We start from the raw sequence: 21,471 nt of genomic DNA on the forward strand, positions 1-21,471 counted from the left end.
TCTTGTACAAATGTAAAGCACAAAACATGAAAATATTAGGCTCTCAGTGAATCTTTGTCAGGAAACATGCTACAGAGGACAAATAGTCTCTGATTCTTCACTAAACAAACCCATTATTATAAATAACTAACAATTATCTTTATCACTATCTTTATAGTTATCAGGCTTTAGGCAGAAACAATCTGACACAATGATCACTGACAACATGGTTATGATCAAATGCTGAAAGTTTTATTTAACTAATATTGATTCATATTTAGTTATCAAATCTAATCTAGTTATTAAACTACTACAGCTTTTTTATCTGAATGTTGCAGTGGGTCTGCAAATGATTTCTTATCTGGACTAAAAGACTGCTTTAAAGCCGTTTTGATGCACAATGTAGTAATATTTCAGTGCGCTATCAAAGGACTGTTCAGACATTTCTTTCTCACATTGAATGCAGTCTGACCCAGCCAACTATAATTATAGTTTCTCAAGTCAACTATACAAGAACAATTCAACCAGTGTGGCAGCATTCTTCAAAGCCTTTAGAATTGAAAGTAAAATAGAAGGCCGCCTCTCATGCATATCGTAGCAACACTATAAGCAAGATAATGGCAAACAAACAAAGGTAAGACTACAGTCATTAATCTCTTTCGTCCTTGTACTGAAAGTAAATTATTGCAAAATGGAAAACAGGCCATCAAATTGGCACATATTTCAAGTTTGTTATTTCTAATAGTTCGCTACCCAATTTTTATAAAATGTTGTAACAACAACTGCAAAACAGGGATTACATTTGAATGTTTTTACATGATTAAAACATAATGATTGTCTTTAGTAATTTAACACAACATCTGAAGTACAATGAGGTGAATGTAGTACATAACGAATCAAGTAAAGGATTGAATACATGATTATAACATAAAATAACATTTACAGTATGTAAGGGAGAAATTTTGTAACCGTCAAATATGTAAATGGTATTAGAAATTATGCATGTAAAAGATTACATTTTGTTTGAATAAAAATATTAAAATAGAGTTAGGAAACTGATCAGAGGAACAAATAACAGCAGCAGAGAAGCACACAGACAAGAAGCCTCAGACGCCTTCACCTGCTCTGGAACCCACTTATCTGTCAACAGGGAATATAATACATGGTGAACTGTAATAAACTGATAGCAGATATCGACAGAAACCTTCATTAACAAATGATTAAATAAACAGAATGTTCACCTGTGTTCCCTTCAGACAACATCAGAGGACCCATGGATATGGAAGCACTGTCGTGGAAGTCCAGAGACCTGTGCTCTCTCCAGTGATGACCAGAGTTACAGTCCTGAAAGAAAATCCAGCAATGTGAATCTGTGTTAAATATCACTGGACAAACATAAAACATAAAGAAGTGAACAAAGTCTCTAGAAGAGGAAAAACCTTACCTTCATGGACAGTTATGGATAGTTAGTGTTGGATCAACAGGAGTTTATTAATGGTAAAATCTTAAATCTTTACGTTGAACTATGGAGATACATTCAATGCATTTCTATACATTATTCTATAGTTAAACAGAAACATATCGCAGCTTTATTAAGTATAAGATGTTTTCAAAACTCACAGCTGAGCAGCGACTGCTCGAAAGAAGACACAGGTGAACAGCGCAGTGCAGGTAAAGTTTGGTGGAGTTTGCAGTGAAGATGAACATCCTGAAGGAGAAACGACTGGATGTCGAGACGCCGTTCTGCAGCAGCTCCACTGTGTCGTCGTTTGGATTCGGACACCTGAGAATAGAGATCATGACAATCAACAAATCAAATTCTCTTACTTAAGAGAAATCAAATCACAACTTTCTTCCTGTAAATCATCACACATTTGCTTTTTTTTTTAACAAAAATTAATTTCTTTGCGTTAGTACTGCAATAGATGACCTATGTCAGATCATCTTAATAATCCATGTCTCTTTTATTTAATCAGTCATGCAGATCAAAATGTTACAGTGATTTAAGAAAAATCAACATTGCTTTACTCTCTAACGATGAGATCCCAGCGGAGACTGTAATCAGGATCATTCACAGGTGTAGCCCAACACGTGTCCATCACCAGAGCAAACTGACGGCTGTCCACCCCCTCAACACGAACTTCCACATTCATCTTCTGGTCCAGCTCTGCATTCACTCTACCAGTGAAGGGCCGGGTAAACTCATCATCCTCATATGGAGTCATCCGAACCTGATATCTGCCTTCACCAGCGGGGAGAGTCTTGCGCACTTCGCTGTTTGAAGAATAGATAGATCTGTGTTAAAACCACTAGAATTTACAGACTCTACTTCTGGATTCAGAATTTGTATTTGACTCTCACGTCTCCACTGGGTTGATTTCCACATTCATGGAAAGTGATTGTGTTTGAGGATAAACACAGCTGAAAGAAAGCTTGAGGATTTTCTGTCTGCTGATGAGACCTTCTGAACTTGGTGAACCCAGAATATAGTTATCATAGATGATGTGGGTGCCGTTGGCCTGTGAACAACATGCATAACATTTTGACATGTAGAATAAATTGAATTCAGAGTGTTAAATATAAAAACCTCAGAGATTTGTATCTGTCGATTTTGGTTCTATGAGATACCATAAATGTTTGGATGGTGTAGTAATTTGTCCTACCACAAGATTTGTGCCACAAATGTGTTCATCGTTATCAAAATGGAATTCCACTCTGCCGTTCCGGACCGTTCCTCTGCAGCTGGGATCATTGAGGTGTAAGATGTCAGCCGAAAAACCAGCCTCAAAGAGCTGACAGCGAGACACAGACATGGAGCCAGAGCTGCTTTCACAGCTTTCTGAGAAATCTGAGAATTAAAAACATCCAAAAGATTGTCAGAAGTATTAAAAGTACAATGTATAATGATGACCAAAATGGAGAAAAAAAATCCTATTTCACATTCTGCTGTAGAATGTTACCAACCAAAAGAGTCAGCTTGTGGTCTGGGAAGGTCGTCGTTACACAAACAGCCATAAGCACCATTTTTCTTCCCACACCATTCATCCTCAGAGCAGCTGAGCTCAGAGCAGCGATCTCTCACATCTAAGAGAAGCACAGATAGATGATGTACAACACAAACACATTGAGCCATAACAGTGTGAGAGCTCAACATTCTAAACCTGCTGAATGATCATTGATGTACAATCTTCAAAGAAATTAAATATATATGTTTGAGTGAATTAAAGTGATATATATATATCCCCTCCGAGGATCGCCACCTTAACGTGGTGGAGGGGTTTGAGTGCCTGAATGACCCTAGGAGCTAGGTTGTCCGGGGCTATATGCTCCTGGTAGGGTTTCCCAAGGCAAACAGGTCCTAGGTGACAAGCCAGACAAAGAGCGGTCCACTTCACCCCTATGGAAAATAAACATACCAGAGTCGCGACGTCGCCCGGTATGGCGCAGCCGGGGCCCCGCCATGGAGCCAGGCCTGTGGCTGGGGCCGGCATGCGAGCGCCTGGTGGCCGGGTCTTGCCCCACGGGACCCGGCCGGGCTCAGCCCGAAACAGCGACGTGGGGCCATCTTCCCGTGGGCCCACCACCTGCAGGAGGGACCGTAAGGGGCCGGTGCCTTGTGGATTGGGTAGCAGTCGAAGGCGGGGACCTCGACAACCCAACCCCTGGACTCAGAATCTAGTTCTAGGGACATGGAACGTCACCTCTCTGGGGGGGAAGGAGCCTGAGTTGTTGCGGGAGGTTGAGAGATACCGGCTAGATATAGTCGGGCTCACCTCCACGCACTGCTTGGGCTCTGGAACCCATCTCCTCGAAAGGGGCTGGACTCTCCACTACTCTGGCGTTGCCCGCGGTGAGAGGCGGCTGGCTGGTGTGGGCTTGCTCATAGCTCCCCACCTTAGACGCCATGTGTTGGAGTTTAACCCGGTGGACAAGAGGGTCGCCTCCCTGCGACTTCGGGTTGGGGGGAGGACTCTCACTGTCATTTGTGCCTACGGGCCGAATGGCAGTGTAGAGTACCCGGCCTTCTTGGAGTCCTTGGGAGGGGTGCTGGAAAGTGCTCCAACCGGGGACTCTGTCGTCTTGCTGGGGGACTTCAACGCTCACGTTGGTAATGCTAGTGACACCTGGAGGGGCGTGATTGGGAGGAACGGCCCCCCCGATCTAAACCTGAGTGGGGTTCTGTTGTTGGAATTCTGTGCTAGTCACGGTCTGTCCATAACGAACACCATGTTCAAGCATAAGGGTGTCCACCAGTACACGTGGCATCAGGACACCCTAGGGCGGAGGTCGATGATCGACTTTGTGGTTGTATCATCCGATCTCCGGCCTCATGTCTTGGACACTCGGGTGAAGAGAGGGGCGGAGCTTTCAACTGATCACCACCTGGTGGTGAGTTGGATCCGTTGGCGGGGGAGGAGGCCGGACAGACTTGGCAGGCCCAAACGCACCGTGAGGGTCTGTTGGGAACGTTTGGCAGAGACCCTGTCAGGAGATCTTCAACTCCGCCCGGCAGAGCTTTGACCGGATCCCGAGGGAGGCTGGAGACATTGAGTCAGAGTGGACCATGTTCTCTACCTCTTTGGTCGACGCAGCCGTCCGGAGCTGTGGCCGTAAAGTCTCCGGTGCATGTCGTGGCGGCAATCCCCGAACCCGATGGTGGACATCGGAAGTAAGGGATGCCGTCAAGCTGAAGAAGGAGTCCTATCGGGCCTGGTTGGCTCATGGGACTCCAGAGGCAGCTGACAGCTACCGGTGGGCCAAGCGGACCGCTGGCCGGGTGGTTGTGCAGGCAAAAACTCGGGTCTGGGAGGAGTTCGGGGAGGCCATGGAAAATGACTACCGGACGGCCTCAAAGAGATTCTGGCAAACCGTCAGACGCCTCAGGAAAGGGAAGCAGTGCCCGGCCAACACCATATACAGTGCTGGTGGGAACCTGCTGACCTCGACTGGGGATATTGTCGGGCGGTGGAAGGAATACTTTGAGGACCTCCTCAATCTCGCCAACTCGTCTGCCACTGAGGGAGCAGAGGCCTGGGACCTGGGGGGGGACTCGACCATCACCCTGGCTGAGGTCACTGAGGTTGTTGAGAAACTCCTCGGTGGCAAGGCACCAGGTGTGGACGAGATCCGCCCGGAGTACCTCAGGTCTCTGGATGTTGTAGGGCTGTCTTGGCTGACACGCCTCTGCAGCATCGCGTGGATGCGGGGGACAGTGCCTCTGGACTGGCAGACCGGGGTGGTGGTTCCTCTTTTTAAGAAGGGGGACCGGAGGGTGTGCTCCAACTATAGGGGGATCACACTTCTCAGCCTCCCTGGGAAAGTCTATGCCAGGGTACTGGAGAGGAGAATCCGTCCGATAGTTGAACCTCAGATTCAAGAGGAACAATGCGGGTTTCGCCCTGGACGTGGAACACTGGACCAGCTCTATACCCTCTTCAGGATGCTGGAGGGTTCCTGGGAGTTTGCCCAACCAGTCCACATGTGTTTTGTGGATTTGGAGAAGGCATTCGACCGGGTTCCTCGTGGTATCCTGTGGGGGGTGCTCTGGGAATATGGGGTTAGGGGCCCTTTGCTAAGGGCTGTCCGATCCCTGTATGATCAGAGCAGGAGCTTGGTTCGCATTGCCGGCATTAAGTCAGACTTGTTCCCAGTGCATGTTGGACTCCGACAGGGCTGCCCTTTGTCACCGGTCCTGTTCATTATTTTTATGGACAGGATTTCTAGGCGCAGCCGGGGGCCGGAGGGGGTCTGGTTTGGTGCCCACAGAATAGCTTCTCTGCTTTTTGCTGACGATGTTGTTCTGCTGGCTGCATCTGGCCAAGACCTACAGTGTGCGCTGGGGCGGTTTGCAGCTGAGTGTGAAGCGGCTGGGATGAGAATCAGCACCTCTAAGTCTGAGGCCATGGTTTTCAGTCGGACAAGGGTGGCTTGCCCCCTTCAGGTTGGTGGGGAGTTCCTACCTCAGGTGGAGGAGTTTAAGTATCTTGGGGTCTTGTTCACGAGTGAGGGAAGGATGGAACAAGAGATCGACAGACGGATCGGTGCAGCTTCTGCAGTAATGCGGTCGCTGTACTGGTCTGTCATGGTGAAGAAGGAGCTGAGCCGCAAAGCAAAGCTCTCGATTTACCGGTCGATCTTCGTTCCTACTCTCACCTATGGTCATGAGCTTTGGGTCATGACCGAAAGGACGAGATCCCGGATACAAGCGGCCGAAATGAGTTTCCTCCGTAGGGTGGCTGGGTGCTCCCTTAGAGGGTGAGGAGTTCAGTCACTCGGGAGGAGCTCGGAGTAGACCCGCTGCTCCTCCACATCGAGAGAGGCCAGCTGAGGTGGCTCGGGCATCTGTTCCGGATGCCTCTCGGACGCCTCCCAAGGGAGGTGTTCCGGGCATGTCCCACCGGGAGGAGGCCCCGGGGAAGGCCTAGGACACGCTGGAGGGACTATGTCTCTCGGCTGGCCTGGGAGCGCCTCGGTGTTCCCCCGGATGAGCTGGAGGAAGTGTCTGGGGAGAGGGGAGTCTGGGCGTCCCTGCTTAGACTGTTGCCCCCGCGACCCGGCCTCGGATAAGCGGAGGAAGAAGAAGATATATAGATATATATATATATATATATATATATATATATATATATATATATATATATATATATATATATATAGAGAGAGAGAGAGAGAGAGAGAGAGAGAGACTGTATTTAGTTCATAATTTTCCCACTGAAACCCACAAATAATTGTCTTTTTTTAGTACTAATGATGTCTGATTTGTGAGATGTTTGAAAGCTGGAGTTGATAGTTCTGCAACCTACTAATATTTTTCTTCGCAATGCTTGTGATAGATCAAAAAAAAAATTGTGCTGAAGTATTGCTTACCACACCACAGACCCGAGCGCCATTCTGGGATCTGAATCTCCAAGATGGCACAAGCAGTCTCATAGGCCTCAACAGCTGAACATAGCATGTCATTTGCCCGTGTGTACAGACACAGATCATACACACAGGAGTAGTAGTAAGGTGCAGGGTCAACATGAAGATGGCAGGTCTGGAAAGGGCCAGTGGTGTTGGTGATAATACTACAGAGATCAGAGTACCTCTGCCTGGATGGACACTCATCAGTATTACCACTCTGGTCTCTGGCACCACAGCTGAAGAATACATGAACATATATGAAAAAAAAATTAATGACTGTATTGTTTCATCACTTGGAGTCAGAAAGAGTTTACAGTTGAACAACTAACATGATTTGCTATTATTGCACATTTTAACTTTAAGACGTAAACCTTTGAACCTTTTTCTCTGCCCATAGCTTTATCAAAGTTGAAAAACAATTGTCCTAACGTCCTATGTTTCTTACCCTGGAATGCTGGTGTCTGATTGCCAGCTACGACCAAAGGAATAGTCATCAGGAGCCGGGTCTCCACTGGGCAGCACTTTGTCATCTGCAGGATTACCGTTGAAATTTCCACACATTCCACATAAAGATCCCTGGTATCTTTCACTCACTCTGACCAGAAGGCTGTTATGTCCGTCGAAATGGACAACAAATTTATTGAAAGCATTAAGAATTACGAAACCCTGCTCCTCATTTATCTCTACAAGATCATTGTTTTGATATGCTGCTGTTTCCACAGCAATCCCATCAACCTGGAGGGAAATCAGAAAATTTCAGCATAAGAAAAGTGAAAGAAATTTATATTGCAACCATTTGCAGTCCAGCTTACTTTAACTCTCCTGTTTTGCCCAATTGTGATGTGCATCTGTCGTCCACCTTGAGACAACCAAACATCCACTGCAGACACAAACGATACCACCATGTTCCCACGGTGTCTGTTGGTGGCCACCACCCGAAACTCCAGATCATTGTTGGTGACATTACCGCAAGTCTGAGCAATCTCATATGAGCATGTTCCCTGGTAGGATCAATACAATACACATAGTGTCTATCACACCTTTCTCCCTCAAAGATGCAACATGAGAAGTCCAGAAATGTCATGCAAGATATTGCATACATTCGTGAATTCACCAGTCACCAGTGCTATTAAATATATTTTAAGAAATAAATTGTCACACCAATAACCCTCCCAAAACTTCCTTTGAATAAACTTCACTGATAAATCAGATGTCTGATACCATTGGGACTCTTCACAACACTTATTGTAGCAGTCAAAAGACACAAAAAATAAGAAAAGAAACCATTTACCAGTTCATTAACCAATTCATACCTGAAAGTGGGCCACAGCTCCATCAAAGGTGATGTAGTGTGGATCACCCCAGACTGTGCAAGTGGACATTGAGCTGTAACAGTCACGATGTCCATTTCTGACCACACACTCTAAGGACGGTGGGCAGGATGATGCAGAGCAGCGTAAATCATTTGGAGCAAAACACTCACAGCGTTGGGAACATGTTGAATCCCAAAACTGTTCACCAATCTATAAAACCATAATTATAATAATAAATGTGTCAGTGAGTATTTTCACCAACAAAAAAGCATCAAGGTAACATGATACTTAATCCCTACATTATAGTAGAATCCATCATACAAGCAGCCACATTGCTCCACTGGTACACAGAGTCCTCCGCTCCTCACAAAGCCCTCATCACAGAAACAACCTTCTGAGCATGTGTGTTCACAACTAGCATCAATGCTGCTGGCGCATGTGTGACCACAGTCTGTGCCGCACACCTCATAATGACTGTTTGGGATGTTTGATGAGCAGTTCATGACTGGAAATGCAACAACAAAATGTTTTTAATAGTATGTAAAAAAAATATATATATTTTTTTAAACAAGTAAACAATTACAAAGTCTTTTTATGTTTCATGTACACTCCAGTTACTTACCACAGGATGCATTTTCTCTCCAGGGATAGACAATGGCATTAGCAGACTGACAAGCACTCACATACGATTGAACAGAGTGACACAAAACATCATTACTGTTCTCAGAAATGCACACATCAAACACACAGCTATCAAAGTAGGCTTGTGGATCCACTAAACCATGGCAGAAGCTGAAGGGACCCTGACTGTCTCTGATGATTCCACACAAAGCTTGTGAGATAAGAGTTGTGCTCTCATCTCTGCAACAGTTAGGGCAATTGTCTCTAGGGCGACCATCACATGGAACATCTTCCTCAACCATCCATTCTGTGCCAAACCGTTCTGCTGAAGGTGCCGGAGACCCTGAAGGAGTGAGGAAGTCATCCCCGGGATTACCATTAAAGTTGCCACAGATGCCGCACACAGCTCCATTGTAGTCTGCTGGCACAATGATGTTTGCCGTCCAAAAACCATAACTGACACTGAAACCGAAGTCAGTTGAGACATATGTAAACTGTCCTGTGGTGTAGACAGATATCCGACCAGAGTCAAGGTACACAGGAAGGTTTCTGATCTCTTCATCAACCTGATTAAAGAAACAGAAAATATTGCTTATTTAAACATTCTTATCAGTAATTAAAATAAATATTGGCAACACTTTATAATAACTACATGCTATGAATTATTAGTTAAGCATTAGAAAATAGTTAATCCTTTATAAAACATAGTTCCAACATTACGTCATTAGTAAGCAGTTTATAAATACAGCCTTGTTAATGATCTATAAGCTATAATAATTTACAAAGGAGATTTAAAGGCTCAGTTATCGTCCTAACAGAACAAATAAATGAACATGACACAAAGGGATAAAGAACTATTAATTTCAAAAACAAAACTATTTACAAAATTAATTACAAAAAAACGACACTGTACAACTTTCTATAAAAATTTTAAAGGTTTGTTTTCATTTATCAAGTGTACAGTTGAACAGTTACTTTTTTTGCATCTTGAAAAAATATTTCTGTATATTGTTTCCATCTGTAATGTGTTTGTTTAACTTTTCAGTTCGGTAGATAAATGAGCCTTTAAGTCTGCTTTATAAATGCTTTCTTCACTTCATATGAGCTCACAAAAACAGATGGTTGGCAACTACTAAATGTTTTATAACTACATGAATTTATTATGAATTCCAGCAGGAATATGTGTTAATAAAGCATTTATTCAGCTATTATCATGTGTCTAAATAACGAGATTTATTAATGTACATTTAAATAATTTATTAATTTATTTAGACTTTCTGAATGATCTTTCTGAATGAACACTGACAACTCTTTAATAACTGGTGTGTAAATAACGAAATAATTTAGAATGTATCATTAATAAAGTGTGAAAATACAATTATAAAACATTATAAATATGCTTAAGATCAAGGCATTTAGTACACTCGTAAACTGTTTACTAATGCTTATTAATGTTGTAACAATGGTTTATAAAAGATTAATTGAGTATTTACTAATGCTTAACTAATGATTTATCGTGTGTAATTATTATAAAATATTACCAAAATATTCCATGTCAAATTAGGGTTTGGGGGGCCTGTTTACCTTAACAGCAGAATAACTGTTCATATCCTGTGACATGTGCACAAGATGTCCAGACACATTGACAAAAACCTCAACAGTTATTGACACTGACCATCCATCTGGTCTATGGTTTTTTGCATCCACCTGGAAGTGCGGCAGACCACGAGTATCATGACATACTTTGGCCAGCACATATCGGCACGGGCCTTGAAAGTCAAAATAGGTTCCATCAAAAGACATATAATGGGGATCTCCTGAAGCGTGACAGTTGCCATGTGGACGAGGATGGCAGCCAAACTCCCCTTCCACCACACGACAGATCTCCTGTTCTCTGCAAGATGATGGTGTGCAACGCACATTTCCTGTGATTCCATCACAAACACATAGGAACTGGCATTCTTCACCATGCCAGAACTGCTCTCCGGGCTGCCGATAACGTCCCTCATAGTGACAGCCACAACCGGTCGGAGGAACACAGCGGTCTCCATCCAGCACCAGTCCATCGTTGCACTGGCATCCTCCCTGACATGGCAGTATGCACTGGAAGGGAAAAGAGAGACTAGGGCAGGACGCAGGACAGGATGTGCCACACAGTTCATAATGAGTATTAGATGGACAGTTGGGATCTGGAAAGACAAAACATGAAAAGACAATGAACGATCAGCACTTTGTATGAGATATGTAATTTTAATTAAGAAAATCGTATACTATTACAAAGTACTAACCACAGTGGGTGATACTCCTCCACTCTCCAACTGTGAAGCCATTCTGTTGGCAGTGCAGTGTATAGCCTCGCAGAGCCTCACATAGAGCCTCCCTGGCACCGTCTGTCTGCTCCAGCATCTGAATACAATCTTCAATCCGTGGCCAAGGGTCTAGTGTTCTGCTGCACTCAGAAAATGGTCCATCATTCATGGACATGATGCTGCAGCGTTCACTAAACTGAGTCCTATTCTGATAAAGACCTGGTTCCCACACATCTGTTGGATCGACACAGTGAGCTGACAGAGATCCATCACGCCAGCTGTCGGCAAAAAGCTGGGAGTCGTGCAGGAGGACACCATCTGGACTGTAGAATTCATCTTCAATATTTCCATTCAAGTTTCCACACAGACCTCCAAGTGTTCCATTGTAAGTGGTTGGAGCTGTGATTCGGACAATGTGCGGCCAGTCAGCTCTTACGGTCACTCCAAAATATGTCTCTAAAACAAAACCTCTTGCGCTGCTGTGATAGATATGAATCTGACTTGAGCCAACACTAGTGGGAAGACCAACCATCTGTCCATCCACCTGAGGAGAACAAGAAGTATCTTGATTTAAGAATTTTTATACATTTTTAATAAAAAATAAGACTCAATTTTAAGTAAGAGTATATTTTTTTTGCAGTGTTTGATCTAGCATTTGAGTTTGAGATAATGGTTAAACTGTACTTATTGCAAGCCTGAAAGGAAAAAAAAACACTTAGGCTAACCTGTACATTACTACCTTCTCCCAATTCAATGGAAACATGTGTTCCTCCTGCTTCAAATCTCAGGAACCTAGAAAACTCTTGAAGGCCTCTGGGTTCTTTCTCCACTGTGAGTACAAAGTATGGCAGTTGGGATGGCCCCATCACTCTAGCAAGGGTCAGTCCACAAGCTCCTGGGTATCGGAAAGTTTGTCCATCAAAGGTATGGTATGAACCCAGGCTTTCAACTGAACATGTAGCATAACTGATGGGTCTGCAACCCCTTACACCATTATGGAGCCCACAAACTTCAGCTGGACCACACTGGTGTTGAATGCACACCATTGACCTGCTACTGCAAACACACTGCCTCCCACAGTCCCCGCCCAACACTACAGACTGTCCCTCAGAGTAATAGAAGCCCTCAAAGACACAGCCACAGTTTGCTTCAGGCACACATTGTCCAGCACTGAGGATGTACCCATTATCACAAACACAGCTCTCCTGACTGGGCAAGGGACAGTTCATTGGGGCAGAGGGGTTACTGCAAGTTGCAGGGCAGCCTGTTCCATTGGGCTCGAAATGACTGTGCTCTGGACATTGAATCTCTGTAAATAAAGAGCAGAAGTAAGTATATGCTTCAAACTCTGTAATATTTCACCTTGTACAGATATGTACACATACAAGGTACAATATGGCACTTACCACAAAATCCTGGTTGTCTCCAGTGCCCTAGCTGTACACCCTGCTGTTGGCACTGAGCAGCATACACATTAAGAGCCTGGCACAGAATAGGCTGGTATCCTCCTCCTAAGCAAAGATCATAGATGCAGTTCTCTATGTAGGTCTGTGCTGATAACACAGAGTGGCAAGATGCAAAAGGCCCTGAAACATCTCCTAGAATCCCACAGTGGTTGGTGTCACTGTAAAGGCTCATTTCATTGGCGGTACAAACAGCACAACCTAGACCTGTGCACCTGACATCATGGCATTCGGGATCTGTATCTCCATCTACCTTCCAAGAGTTAGCAAAGTCAACATCGGAGCTCAAGATCTCCCCAGAAATTGAACGGTAGTCATCTTCAGGATGTAGATTATAATTTCCACATAGACCACATGTGGCATTCTGGTAGTCATAAGGTATAGAGATAGTGACGTAGCTGTATGCATCATATGTAACTTGAAGACCAAAATCTGTGCTGATGGCCAAGGAAAAACCTGACTGATAAACTTGGATGGAGCCATTGTGGAGGGTGAATGGTGTAGCTACAAAGGTCCCATTAACCTTGAAAATGTTGACAAAAAGAAAATTAGGAAACTGGAATGATGGCTGAACAATACTGTAACAGTGATACTTACCTTTGCCTCATAATAGTGATCTTTAACAAGTTCAATTTCTTCATCATAGACAAATACTCTCACCATTCGAGTCCACGACACATGTGTGCTACCCCGATGCTCATTTTTGCCCTCAATACGATAGTATGGTAAATCATTTCCACAAGCCTAAATAATGACAAATGTTGAGTGTAAAGGATTACCTATCCTATTGAATCAATCAATAAATAGAAAGCCATTGCAACATTACTAACCTCTGACAGAACATATGTGCAGGTTCCTTGAAAGTGAAAAATCTGATTGTCGAAGGTATAATAGTGAGGATCACCAGAGATGGTACATGTTTGCCTCTGAATGTTTTGACAAGAGTATTGGAAAGCAGCTGGACGACAGGCTTGGGAAAAAGTACAGGGCTCAAAGCTGCACTGGAGGCCTCTTCTGGTACAAGTGCATCTCTCCTGACAGCCAGCATCACTCCAGAAAGAGTCTCCCAGCTGCACTGGAAAACCTATGAGAAAGAATTAGGTTTATGTATATAAACACATAAAATCATTCCTTACTGGAGTAATTACTGGAAGGCTTTATATTTATATTTTGGCTGCTAATATGGCGTGCAGTTAAGGAAGCAACATTACCATTAAATTGACAGCCCCGTGTCCCACGATCTGTTCTGAAGGCCCATCTGCCCGGCACATTGACGTTACTGCTGAGTGGTAGATTTGTGATGTCATTCTGCAGTGATTTAGTAATTGAGAAATGATGACTTGAGTCGATAGTGTCATAACCAGCCTAATGAGAAGGAAGAAATTCAGATGTCTGCATATTAAATTAAAATTGAAAATTGAAAATGCCATATCTACCATATCGTCTTGTGCATACCTGTACATATCGTTGAGTTGGAGCGATTGCACCATAGTTCATTACAACAAATGAGAGATGGCCATTTGAAATCAAAACCACTTGGAAAGATGTTTCCTTAAAAAAACAGAAAATATTATGCAGTATACTATTTTTATTTATATATTTTAAATATACTATTTGTGTACACTAAACAGTTATATACTATTAAATACACTGGTAAATCATATATTTTTTAATCAGAAAGATTTTCATGGAACAAAACTGAGCTACGTACTGTTCTTGAATTGTAGAAGTATGCAACTCTATCCCATGTTGCCACAAAGACCCATGAAGCCGAGAAACTCAAGTCAGGGAAGTACTGGTTTATGTCTTGGGTTGCCTGAGTAAGGACACTGCCAGAAGTGTACTGTTGATATGAGATGACACCATTCCATCGATTGTCAATATCTGTCCAGAATGGAGCAATGAGGTCTTTTCCTCCATAAGCTGGGAACTGATATGGACTGTAGCTGTACCATGCCCCGTCAAAAGTCAAGTGTCCATTGTTGTTGACCTGAAATAGGAGAGGGCTGATTATTGCCTGCAGGATTCTTATATTTAGATATATATCTAAATAGTTTGTAACACACATTTAAATGCAATGCATTGTAATTTCTCAATCTCCAGTTATTGATACTAAGAAACTAAATTCCACCCATTCCAAAAGGACTCACATAAATCTGGTTGTATATTTGGCCAAAAAATATGAACGGCTGCTGCAGATATATAACAGATGAACTCCCATCATCATTACGTCCATTCACTGTGTCTCCAGTTCCAAATGGATAAAATGGCCCTGTAATAATGATTCCATTATCAGAGGAAGAAATAAAAAACAATATTGAACATTCAATATAAATATCAGTTAATGATATCTGTTATTTTCATTTTCAATCACCTTGCTTTACACTTGTATTCTTTGCATAATGAAACAAATTTGATACAGCAATATGACTTCATGACTTCAAACTGTGACCTTTTGCCTACTTTAATAGCTGATAATATATTGGCATACATAACTTTACAAATGACTTTAAATGATTTAAATGCATTACAACCTCTGTTGAAAAAAACAGCATATGCTAATCTGATATAAACTGATATGCTAATCCAAAACCATAATCCTCTACATTGTAGCACACTACAACGTATTACCAATTGTAATGTTCATAGAGGTAGCTTCTATGGTTGTAGTTTCTGTGGTTGTAGTTTCTGTGGTTGTAGTTTCCGTGGTTGTAGTTTCTGTGGTTGTAGTTTCTGTGGTTGTAGTTTCCGTGGTTGTAGTTTCTGTGGTTGTAGTTTCAGCTGTGGTTGTAGTTTCCGTGGTTGTAGTTTCTGTGGTTGTAGTTTCAGCTGTGGTTGTCTCTGGTGTTACAGTAGTAGAGGTAGTGGTTATGTTGCTTGCATCTGAAAGAAATCATAAATATTACAAAAAATCTGAATCATGTCTTACATAAACAAGGGCCATATGCAAATAAATGTATTTACCTGCACAGTATGCTAAATTGCAGGTACTTGGGCTCACAAGCTCATAGACATAATAATCTCCTGGACAGGCTTTGACTTTAATGGGATTGGATTGGAAAAAGCAGCAGTTATTGCTCCAGTGACCGCAGACATCTCGAGTGACCACTCCATCCTCAACTGTTGGATGTCCTCCATTCAGCCAGAGTGGAGCATGAGTACCACAGCTATACTCTTCAACACATGTGTCTGGCATCTGAACGCTCTGATTCTGAATGTAGAGACGGTACCAGCCGTTCCAGCTGACCCAAGAGTCACACATTACTTGAGAGGAATATTGATTGTTGGTGGATCTCCATGAATCATCCAGGACATTGTAGTTGTAGCAGGGGTCAACAGGTGGAGCTGTTTAAATGGACACATTAAAACACAAAAGCTCCATTATTTTATGTTATAATTTATTTAAAGCAGATAACATTTTGATAACATACTGCTGGTCAAATATTACTTCATTACAAGTAGAATGTAAATGAACAAGCACAAAAGTACTTGCTTTTAAAAGTACTTCATACAAAAAGTACTTTTTATGCCACTGGCTTACATTATTATTACTTTAAATCACTTCACATAGCTTTACAAAAGTGATTACTAATGAATTGTGAAAAAAACAACTAATTTTTTCAATTTGCTGTATAGTTTCCTGTTCCTAGGTTTTCATGTGTGGACTATCTGCGTTTGGCCTTTTCTTAATTGTGTGTGCATGCAGATTTTCTCTCTCTGCCCCATATTACAGTCATCAATGAGCCCTTTTGCAACTGAGCAATATGAAAACTTTGAAAATAAACGTTGTGTCTTATTTGCAACAAAAACAAAACAATACTTTACCAGTGGTTGTGATTGGTGGAGTAATGGATTCTACTGATGGGATTGTCTCTGGTGTTGTAGACAACTGACTTGAGGCTTCTGGTATTAGGAACAGTTTTATATAAATAATTATAATAATTTAAAACCCAGAAAGTAATATAATAAATTACATAGTAAATGCTCACCTGCACAGTACGCTCCACAAAACATTGGCTTGACAAACTCATAAACATAGTAATCTCCAGGACAGGCTTTGACTTGTATAGGATGGGATTTGTATTCACAATAGTTAGTCCAAGAGTCACAGACCTGACGGATGACCACTCCATCTTCTAGCTGTGGATGAGGACCATTCAGCCACAGAGGGGAATATGTTCCACACAAGCCACTACTAACAAATGATTCTGGCATCTGGGCATTTTGACCATTGTAGAACATCCTGTACCAGCCTTTCCACTCCACATTATAATCACACATACTATGGTAATAGTTATTATAGTAATAGTTATTATAGTAATAGTTGTCTGTGGATCTCCAAGGCTCGTCCAGACTGGTGTAGTTGTAGCAAGGATCAATTATTGGGGTGGAGAAAGGAACTGTTATGAAAAATTAGAAAGAGAAAATTACTGTACATATTAAAGACAATAATATGAAAACCAACAGTAGAATTGATGAGAAGCATGTCAGATTTATAATGATGAATAAAAGTACACAAAGTACCTGCACAATATACAGGAGCTGGGATTGAAAGAGTTGGTCGTGTGAATTTGTAGACATAATAATCTCCAGGACAGGCTTTTACTTGGATTGGTTCAGATCTGTAGAAACTGCACTGATAATAGTGAGAGCCAAAAACTTCACGAGTAACAACTCCATCTTCTAGACGAGGATGAGAGCCACCAAGATACAGAGAACTAAAACTTCCACATGACATGTAATAAAAACACCACTCGGGCATCTGAGCACTCGATCCATCAATGAAGAGTCGATACCAGCCGTCCCATTCAACACGAGTGTCATCATGATCAGAGATGAATCCATACATAGACCAGTAATTGAATGTGCTTCTCCAGTAGTTGTTGATTACATTGTAGTTTTCACACGGGTCATAATCTGTTAATAAGAAGTAACATTTGAATGGAGCTTCATAAGTGAAAATCTCAACCAGTAAAACACATTAACAATCATTCAGAACATGACTGAGAAGTAGTGAAGCTAAACTAAGTTTGGGAACATATTCAGGACTAGTATTAAGAGATTTCCCTCAATAAACTCTTCTGCTTTTTGTAGAAGTTATGTTTAGTTATATAAATATGGTCATGGTCAACTTACTCAATGTGATGCTGGATCCAGTGATTATATCTGGACTTACAGTTGGAGTCTGTGAAATAGTGCTGACATCTACAAAGCAGAACATTCAAGACATGACTGAGATTCTTTTAAAAGTTAAGAAAGACTTTGTAAGGAAGTAATAAGTGAAAATAGCATATTTGCAGATGCTGTTTACACTAAATACAAATAGCCATGAATTATATTTAAACAAGCTGAAAATTGCAGCATTTTTTTGTGATATGCTATTTACACTAAATAAAAATTAAATATTTTCTTGGCATAAATGCTGTTTACACCAATTGAAAATAGCTGCATTATTTAAATGCAACTAGCATTTTCTGCTTTGCTTCTTATTGCAAGCAATTATCTGCACCTCAGTATTAAAGTACATTATAACACAGAATGCATCTTATTAGGTGTAAATGTTAAGTTTACTTACTTAATTTACTAATTATTAAATAGATGCCATGGTTGACACCCTTATTGGGACAATAAATTCCTTCCTACACCCAGCCTAACCAAAAAGACTTTATTTTCAACTTTTTGATTATTTTCTCATTATTCATTATTATTGAGCATAAATGCTTTTATGTTGCGATTTAAAATTAAAAAAGGGAGAAAAAATGGTGTCAGAAGGCAGATTCGAACTTATCATTACACATTTTACCACCTGTGCCATCAAAGCTGATATCAGGTGGTCATCTTTTATAATGATGACTATGCTAATCACATCCTGGTGGGCGGAGTTAGTGCAAATAGCCCACCTTGTTGACAGTGGCTACTAAATATCCAATTAAATTAGATATAGACACTCCAAATAAATAAATATATAAAGTAAAAAGCACTATACCTGTGCAGTATCCTGAACACCAGACCTGTGGATTCACAAGTTCATAGACATAGTAATTTCCTGGACATGCTTTCACTCTGATGGGGATTGTCTTATAAGAACAGCAGCCGCTCCAGTAATAATTACTACAGACTTCTCTGATCACCACTCCATCCTCAATCTCAGGATGAGGACCATTGAGCCAAAGAGTAGTATATGTGTTACAGCTGTATGAATTAACACAGGTCTCTGACATCTGGATGTTCATTCCATAGTAGAAAAGCCGGTACCAGCCGCTCCAGGAAAAAGAGTTATCACAAATGTAGTCTCCACTTTCATTGTTGGCTCTCCAGGGACGATCCAGAGACTCATAGTTGTAGCAGGGATCACTGCTGATGTTTTGGAAGACAACTGTCAAAGAGTTTGATAAAGTACTGTTAAAAAACTTTTTACTGTAAATTTTTACATTGTGAAACATTATGATTATTCATTTCGAATATGCAATATGCTGCATAATATTGCATATTATACAATAGTGTTGATATGATTATTGTTTCTATACTTAAACTGCAAAAGCAGTGTAATTCACAAATTTAGTTAGCAAAGATAAGATTAAGTATTTAGACTAACATATAAATGTCCTAATATAACATAGGTTCACCTTTAGCTGGAGGACATGTCAATTAAGAGTTAATAGATATTCCTTATAAATTAAGTGTTATCGCATAACAGTTGACATAAAATATGTATTCATTATAAATCAGGATTTTGTACAATTTTTGTTTGGAGTAGGTTTAAGCCTTGTGTTACCATGAGATTAGTGTAAAAAATCCATACATTTCAATTTAAATTTAAATAATGAACTGTAAAAGGTAAGTTTAGGTAGTAATAAGGTTCTTGCACAATTGACCGATAAGGTCCTTTTTTGTTGGAGGCTCCTAAATTACCTTAACATAGTACAAAGAACAAGAATTTGTTTATTTATAATTAAATTATGTAATAAATAAAAAGAAAACAGATAGAGTAATAAAAAAGAGAATATAGCAAGCTATTGTCACATGTGCTCCTGTGAAGTTCCTGCTTGCACTTATTTGGTTTGGTTCCTTGTGTTCATTGTGTTTACTTGTCTTCCCCTCGTTACCCCCTCGTTTAGCTCCATTTTGTCCTGTCTCACATTGTATTAGAGGCTGTGTTTTCTGAGTTCCCATGTAAATTTATTAGAGTTGTTAGTTTGTACTTCTTTGTACTCCAGTCTAAAAGGGGCACAGTTCTTGTATCAACCTCTGGTCAGAACTACCTTTGTGCAGCTGTTTGAGTGCCTTGGCTTGATGTACCTGCAGGATGGACCAACATCACCTCTTGGAAGCTCCACGGGGCACCACTGGGAGGGATCGGAAGTGCATGGGGACTGGCCTGGCAGAACATTCCTGACCATGATCCTCAGATCACCCTTGTCACTAACCAGTGCAACTGAGGACTGTTTTACGGCCCGCCGAATTGGGCTGGGTAGAAGGCCTCAGCCTCATAATAATTGAGAGCTGCGACCATAGCGATGCCATGGACATGTGCTCACAGTATGAGCATGAACGGACTGAAAGGAAACCTAAATACCCAACTTCCTGCAAATGGACGCATACATGTTGCTGAGAGTGCGTGTTGGCTGACCGCTGACTCAACATATGGTGCAGATTAGGTTATTCGAAAATTTGAAATATTTTTGTGAGAGACTTAAAGAATGATTAATAACATTAATGTGGGCTGTAATCTAAAGCATTACCATTGTTATTTCTGTTCTCTCATTTCTTCATTGTTATCTTGCTGTTGATGAGTCTCGTGTTTTTTAGTCAGGTCTGATCATGTCGAGATCTAGTTTAATTCATGTTTGTTTTTTCAGTTTTCTATCCCTTTGGGGGGGGGCTTTAATTTAATTTAATTTATAATTTATTTATTATATTAATTTTATTATTTATATATTTATAGTTAAACTATAAATTAAAATGCACTATTTACTCTTGATACTGACATTGAAAAAAAAAGTAAGAAAAAAGGTCACAACAATTTGGAGTAAAAAAGAGATCAAAACTACCTGCACAGTAGGTAGGACTGGGAGCTGATGTGATGGGTTTGACAAATTCATAGACGTAGTAATCTCCTGGACAGGCTTTGACTTGGATGGATGTGGATGTGTAGGCACCACACTGATTGGAATAACTCCACCACCATGAAGTAGTTCCCACAACTTCATGGGTCACAACTCCATCCTCAAGTGTTGGATGAGAACCATTGAGATACAGTGCAGTGTAACCACCACATGACATGAAGTTCACACACGACTCAGACATCTGGGCACTTTCTCCATTCAGATACAGACGATACCAGCCACTCCATTCAACAAGGCTGTCATCATAGCCATAGTAGTAATTTTGCCGTATGTCTCTCCAGTAGTTATCAAGAGTGGTATAATTATAGCATGGATCAAAGTTGGAAATTGTAGGATCTGAGAGAATAACGACATAGATAGTGATAGAAGTGATAATACACATGCTCACTTTATATGTGTCAAACAGTTGTTTGTTTATGACAAAATAAGACATTGAGATACAAACTATGAGGAAGTATTATGCAAAATGACTGCACCATAATAAGTGTACTCACAGTTTAATTACACAATATAAATATCAGTTTATGTACCTGTAATTTACAATCAACAACATTTGTAATAATGTTTTAACTTACATGACTTTATAAAATACTTTATTTATGTTTATATTATATTTATATTTATACAATTATTTACATGCATCAATATATTACCAATAGTAATGCCCATAGTTGTAGTTTCTGTGGTTGTAGTTTCCGTGGTTGTAGTTTCTGTGGTTGTAGTTTCTGTGGTTGTAGTTTCTGTAGTTGTAGTTGTA

The 21,471-nt window shown here is 41.1% G+C and overlaps 1 protein-coding gene across 1 annotated transcript; it reads right to left on the bottom strand.

Annotated features, from left to right (window-relative positions):
* Positions 1-209: 209 nt before the first annotated feature.
* LOC122333519 (alpha-tectorin-like) lies at positions 210-21,462 on the bottom strand. Its single transcript, XM_043231185.1, is given in 31 exon segments — positions 210-1,119; positions 1,221-1,323; positions 1,600-1,762; positions 2,008-2,253; positions 2,341-2,498; positions 2,643-2,827; positions 2,944-3,063; positions 6,847-7,118; positions 7,328-7,617; positions 7,695-7,883; positions 8,196-8,405; positions 8,495-8,700; positions 8,818-9,382; positions 10,401-11,005; positions 11,105-11,669; positions 11,851-12,434; positions 12,532-13,111; positions 13,186-13,332; positions 13,419-13,672; positions 13,800-14,139; positions 14,300-14,578; positions 14,739-14,860; positions 15,220-15,471; positions 15,553-15,933; positions 16,414-16,491; positions 16,578-16,988; positions 17,113-17,505; positions 17,725-17,793; positions 18,575-18,964; positions 20,640-21,050; positions 21,368-21,462. Coding segments are annotated over 31 exon segments (8,688 nt in total). The 5' UTR covers positions 21,384-21,462; the 3' UTR covers positions 210-1,015.
* Positions 21,463-21,471: the final 9 nt, after the last annotated feature.

Source organism: Puntigrus tetrazona, unplaced genomic scaffold, assembly GCF_018831695.1.
Source record: "Puntigrus tetrazona isolate hp1 unplaced genomic scaffold, ASM1883169v1 S000000283, whole genome shotgun sequence".
NCBI lineage: Eukaryota > Metazoa > Chordata > Actinopteri > Cypriniformes > Cyprinidae > Puntigrus > Puntigrus tetrazona.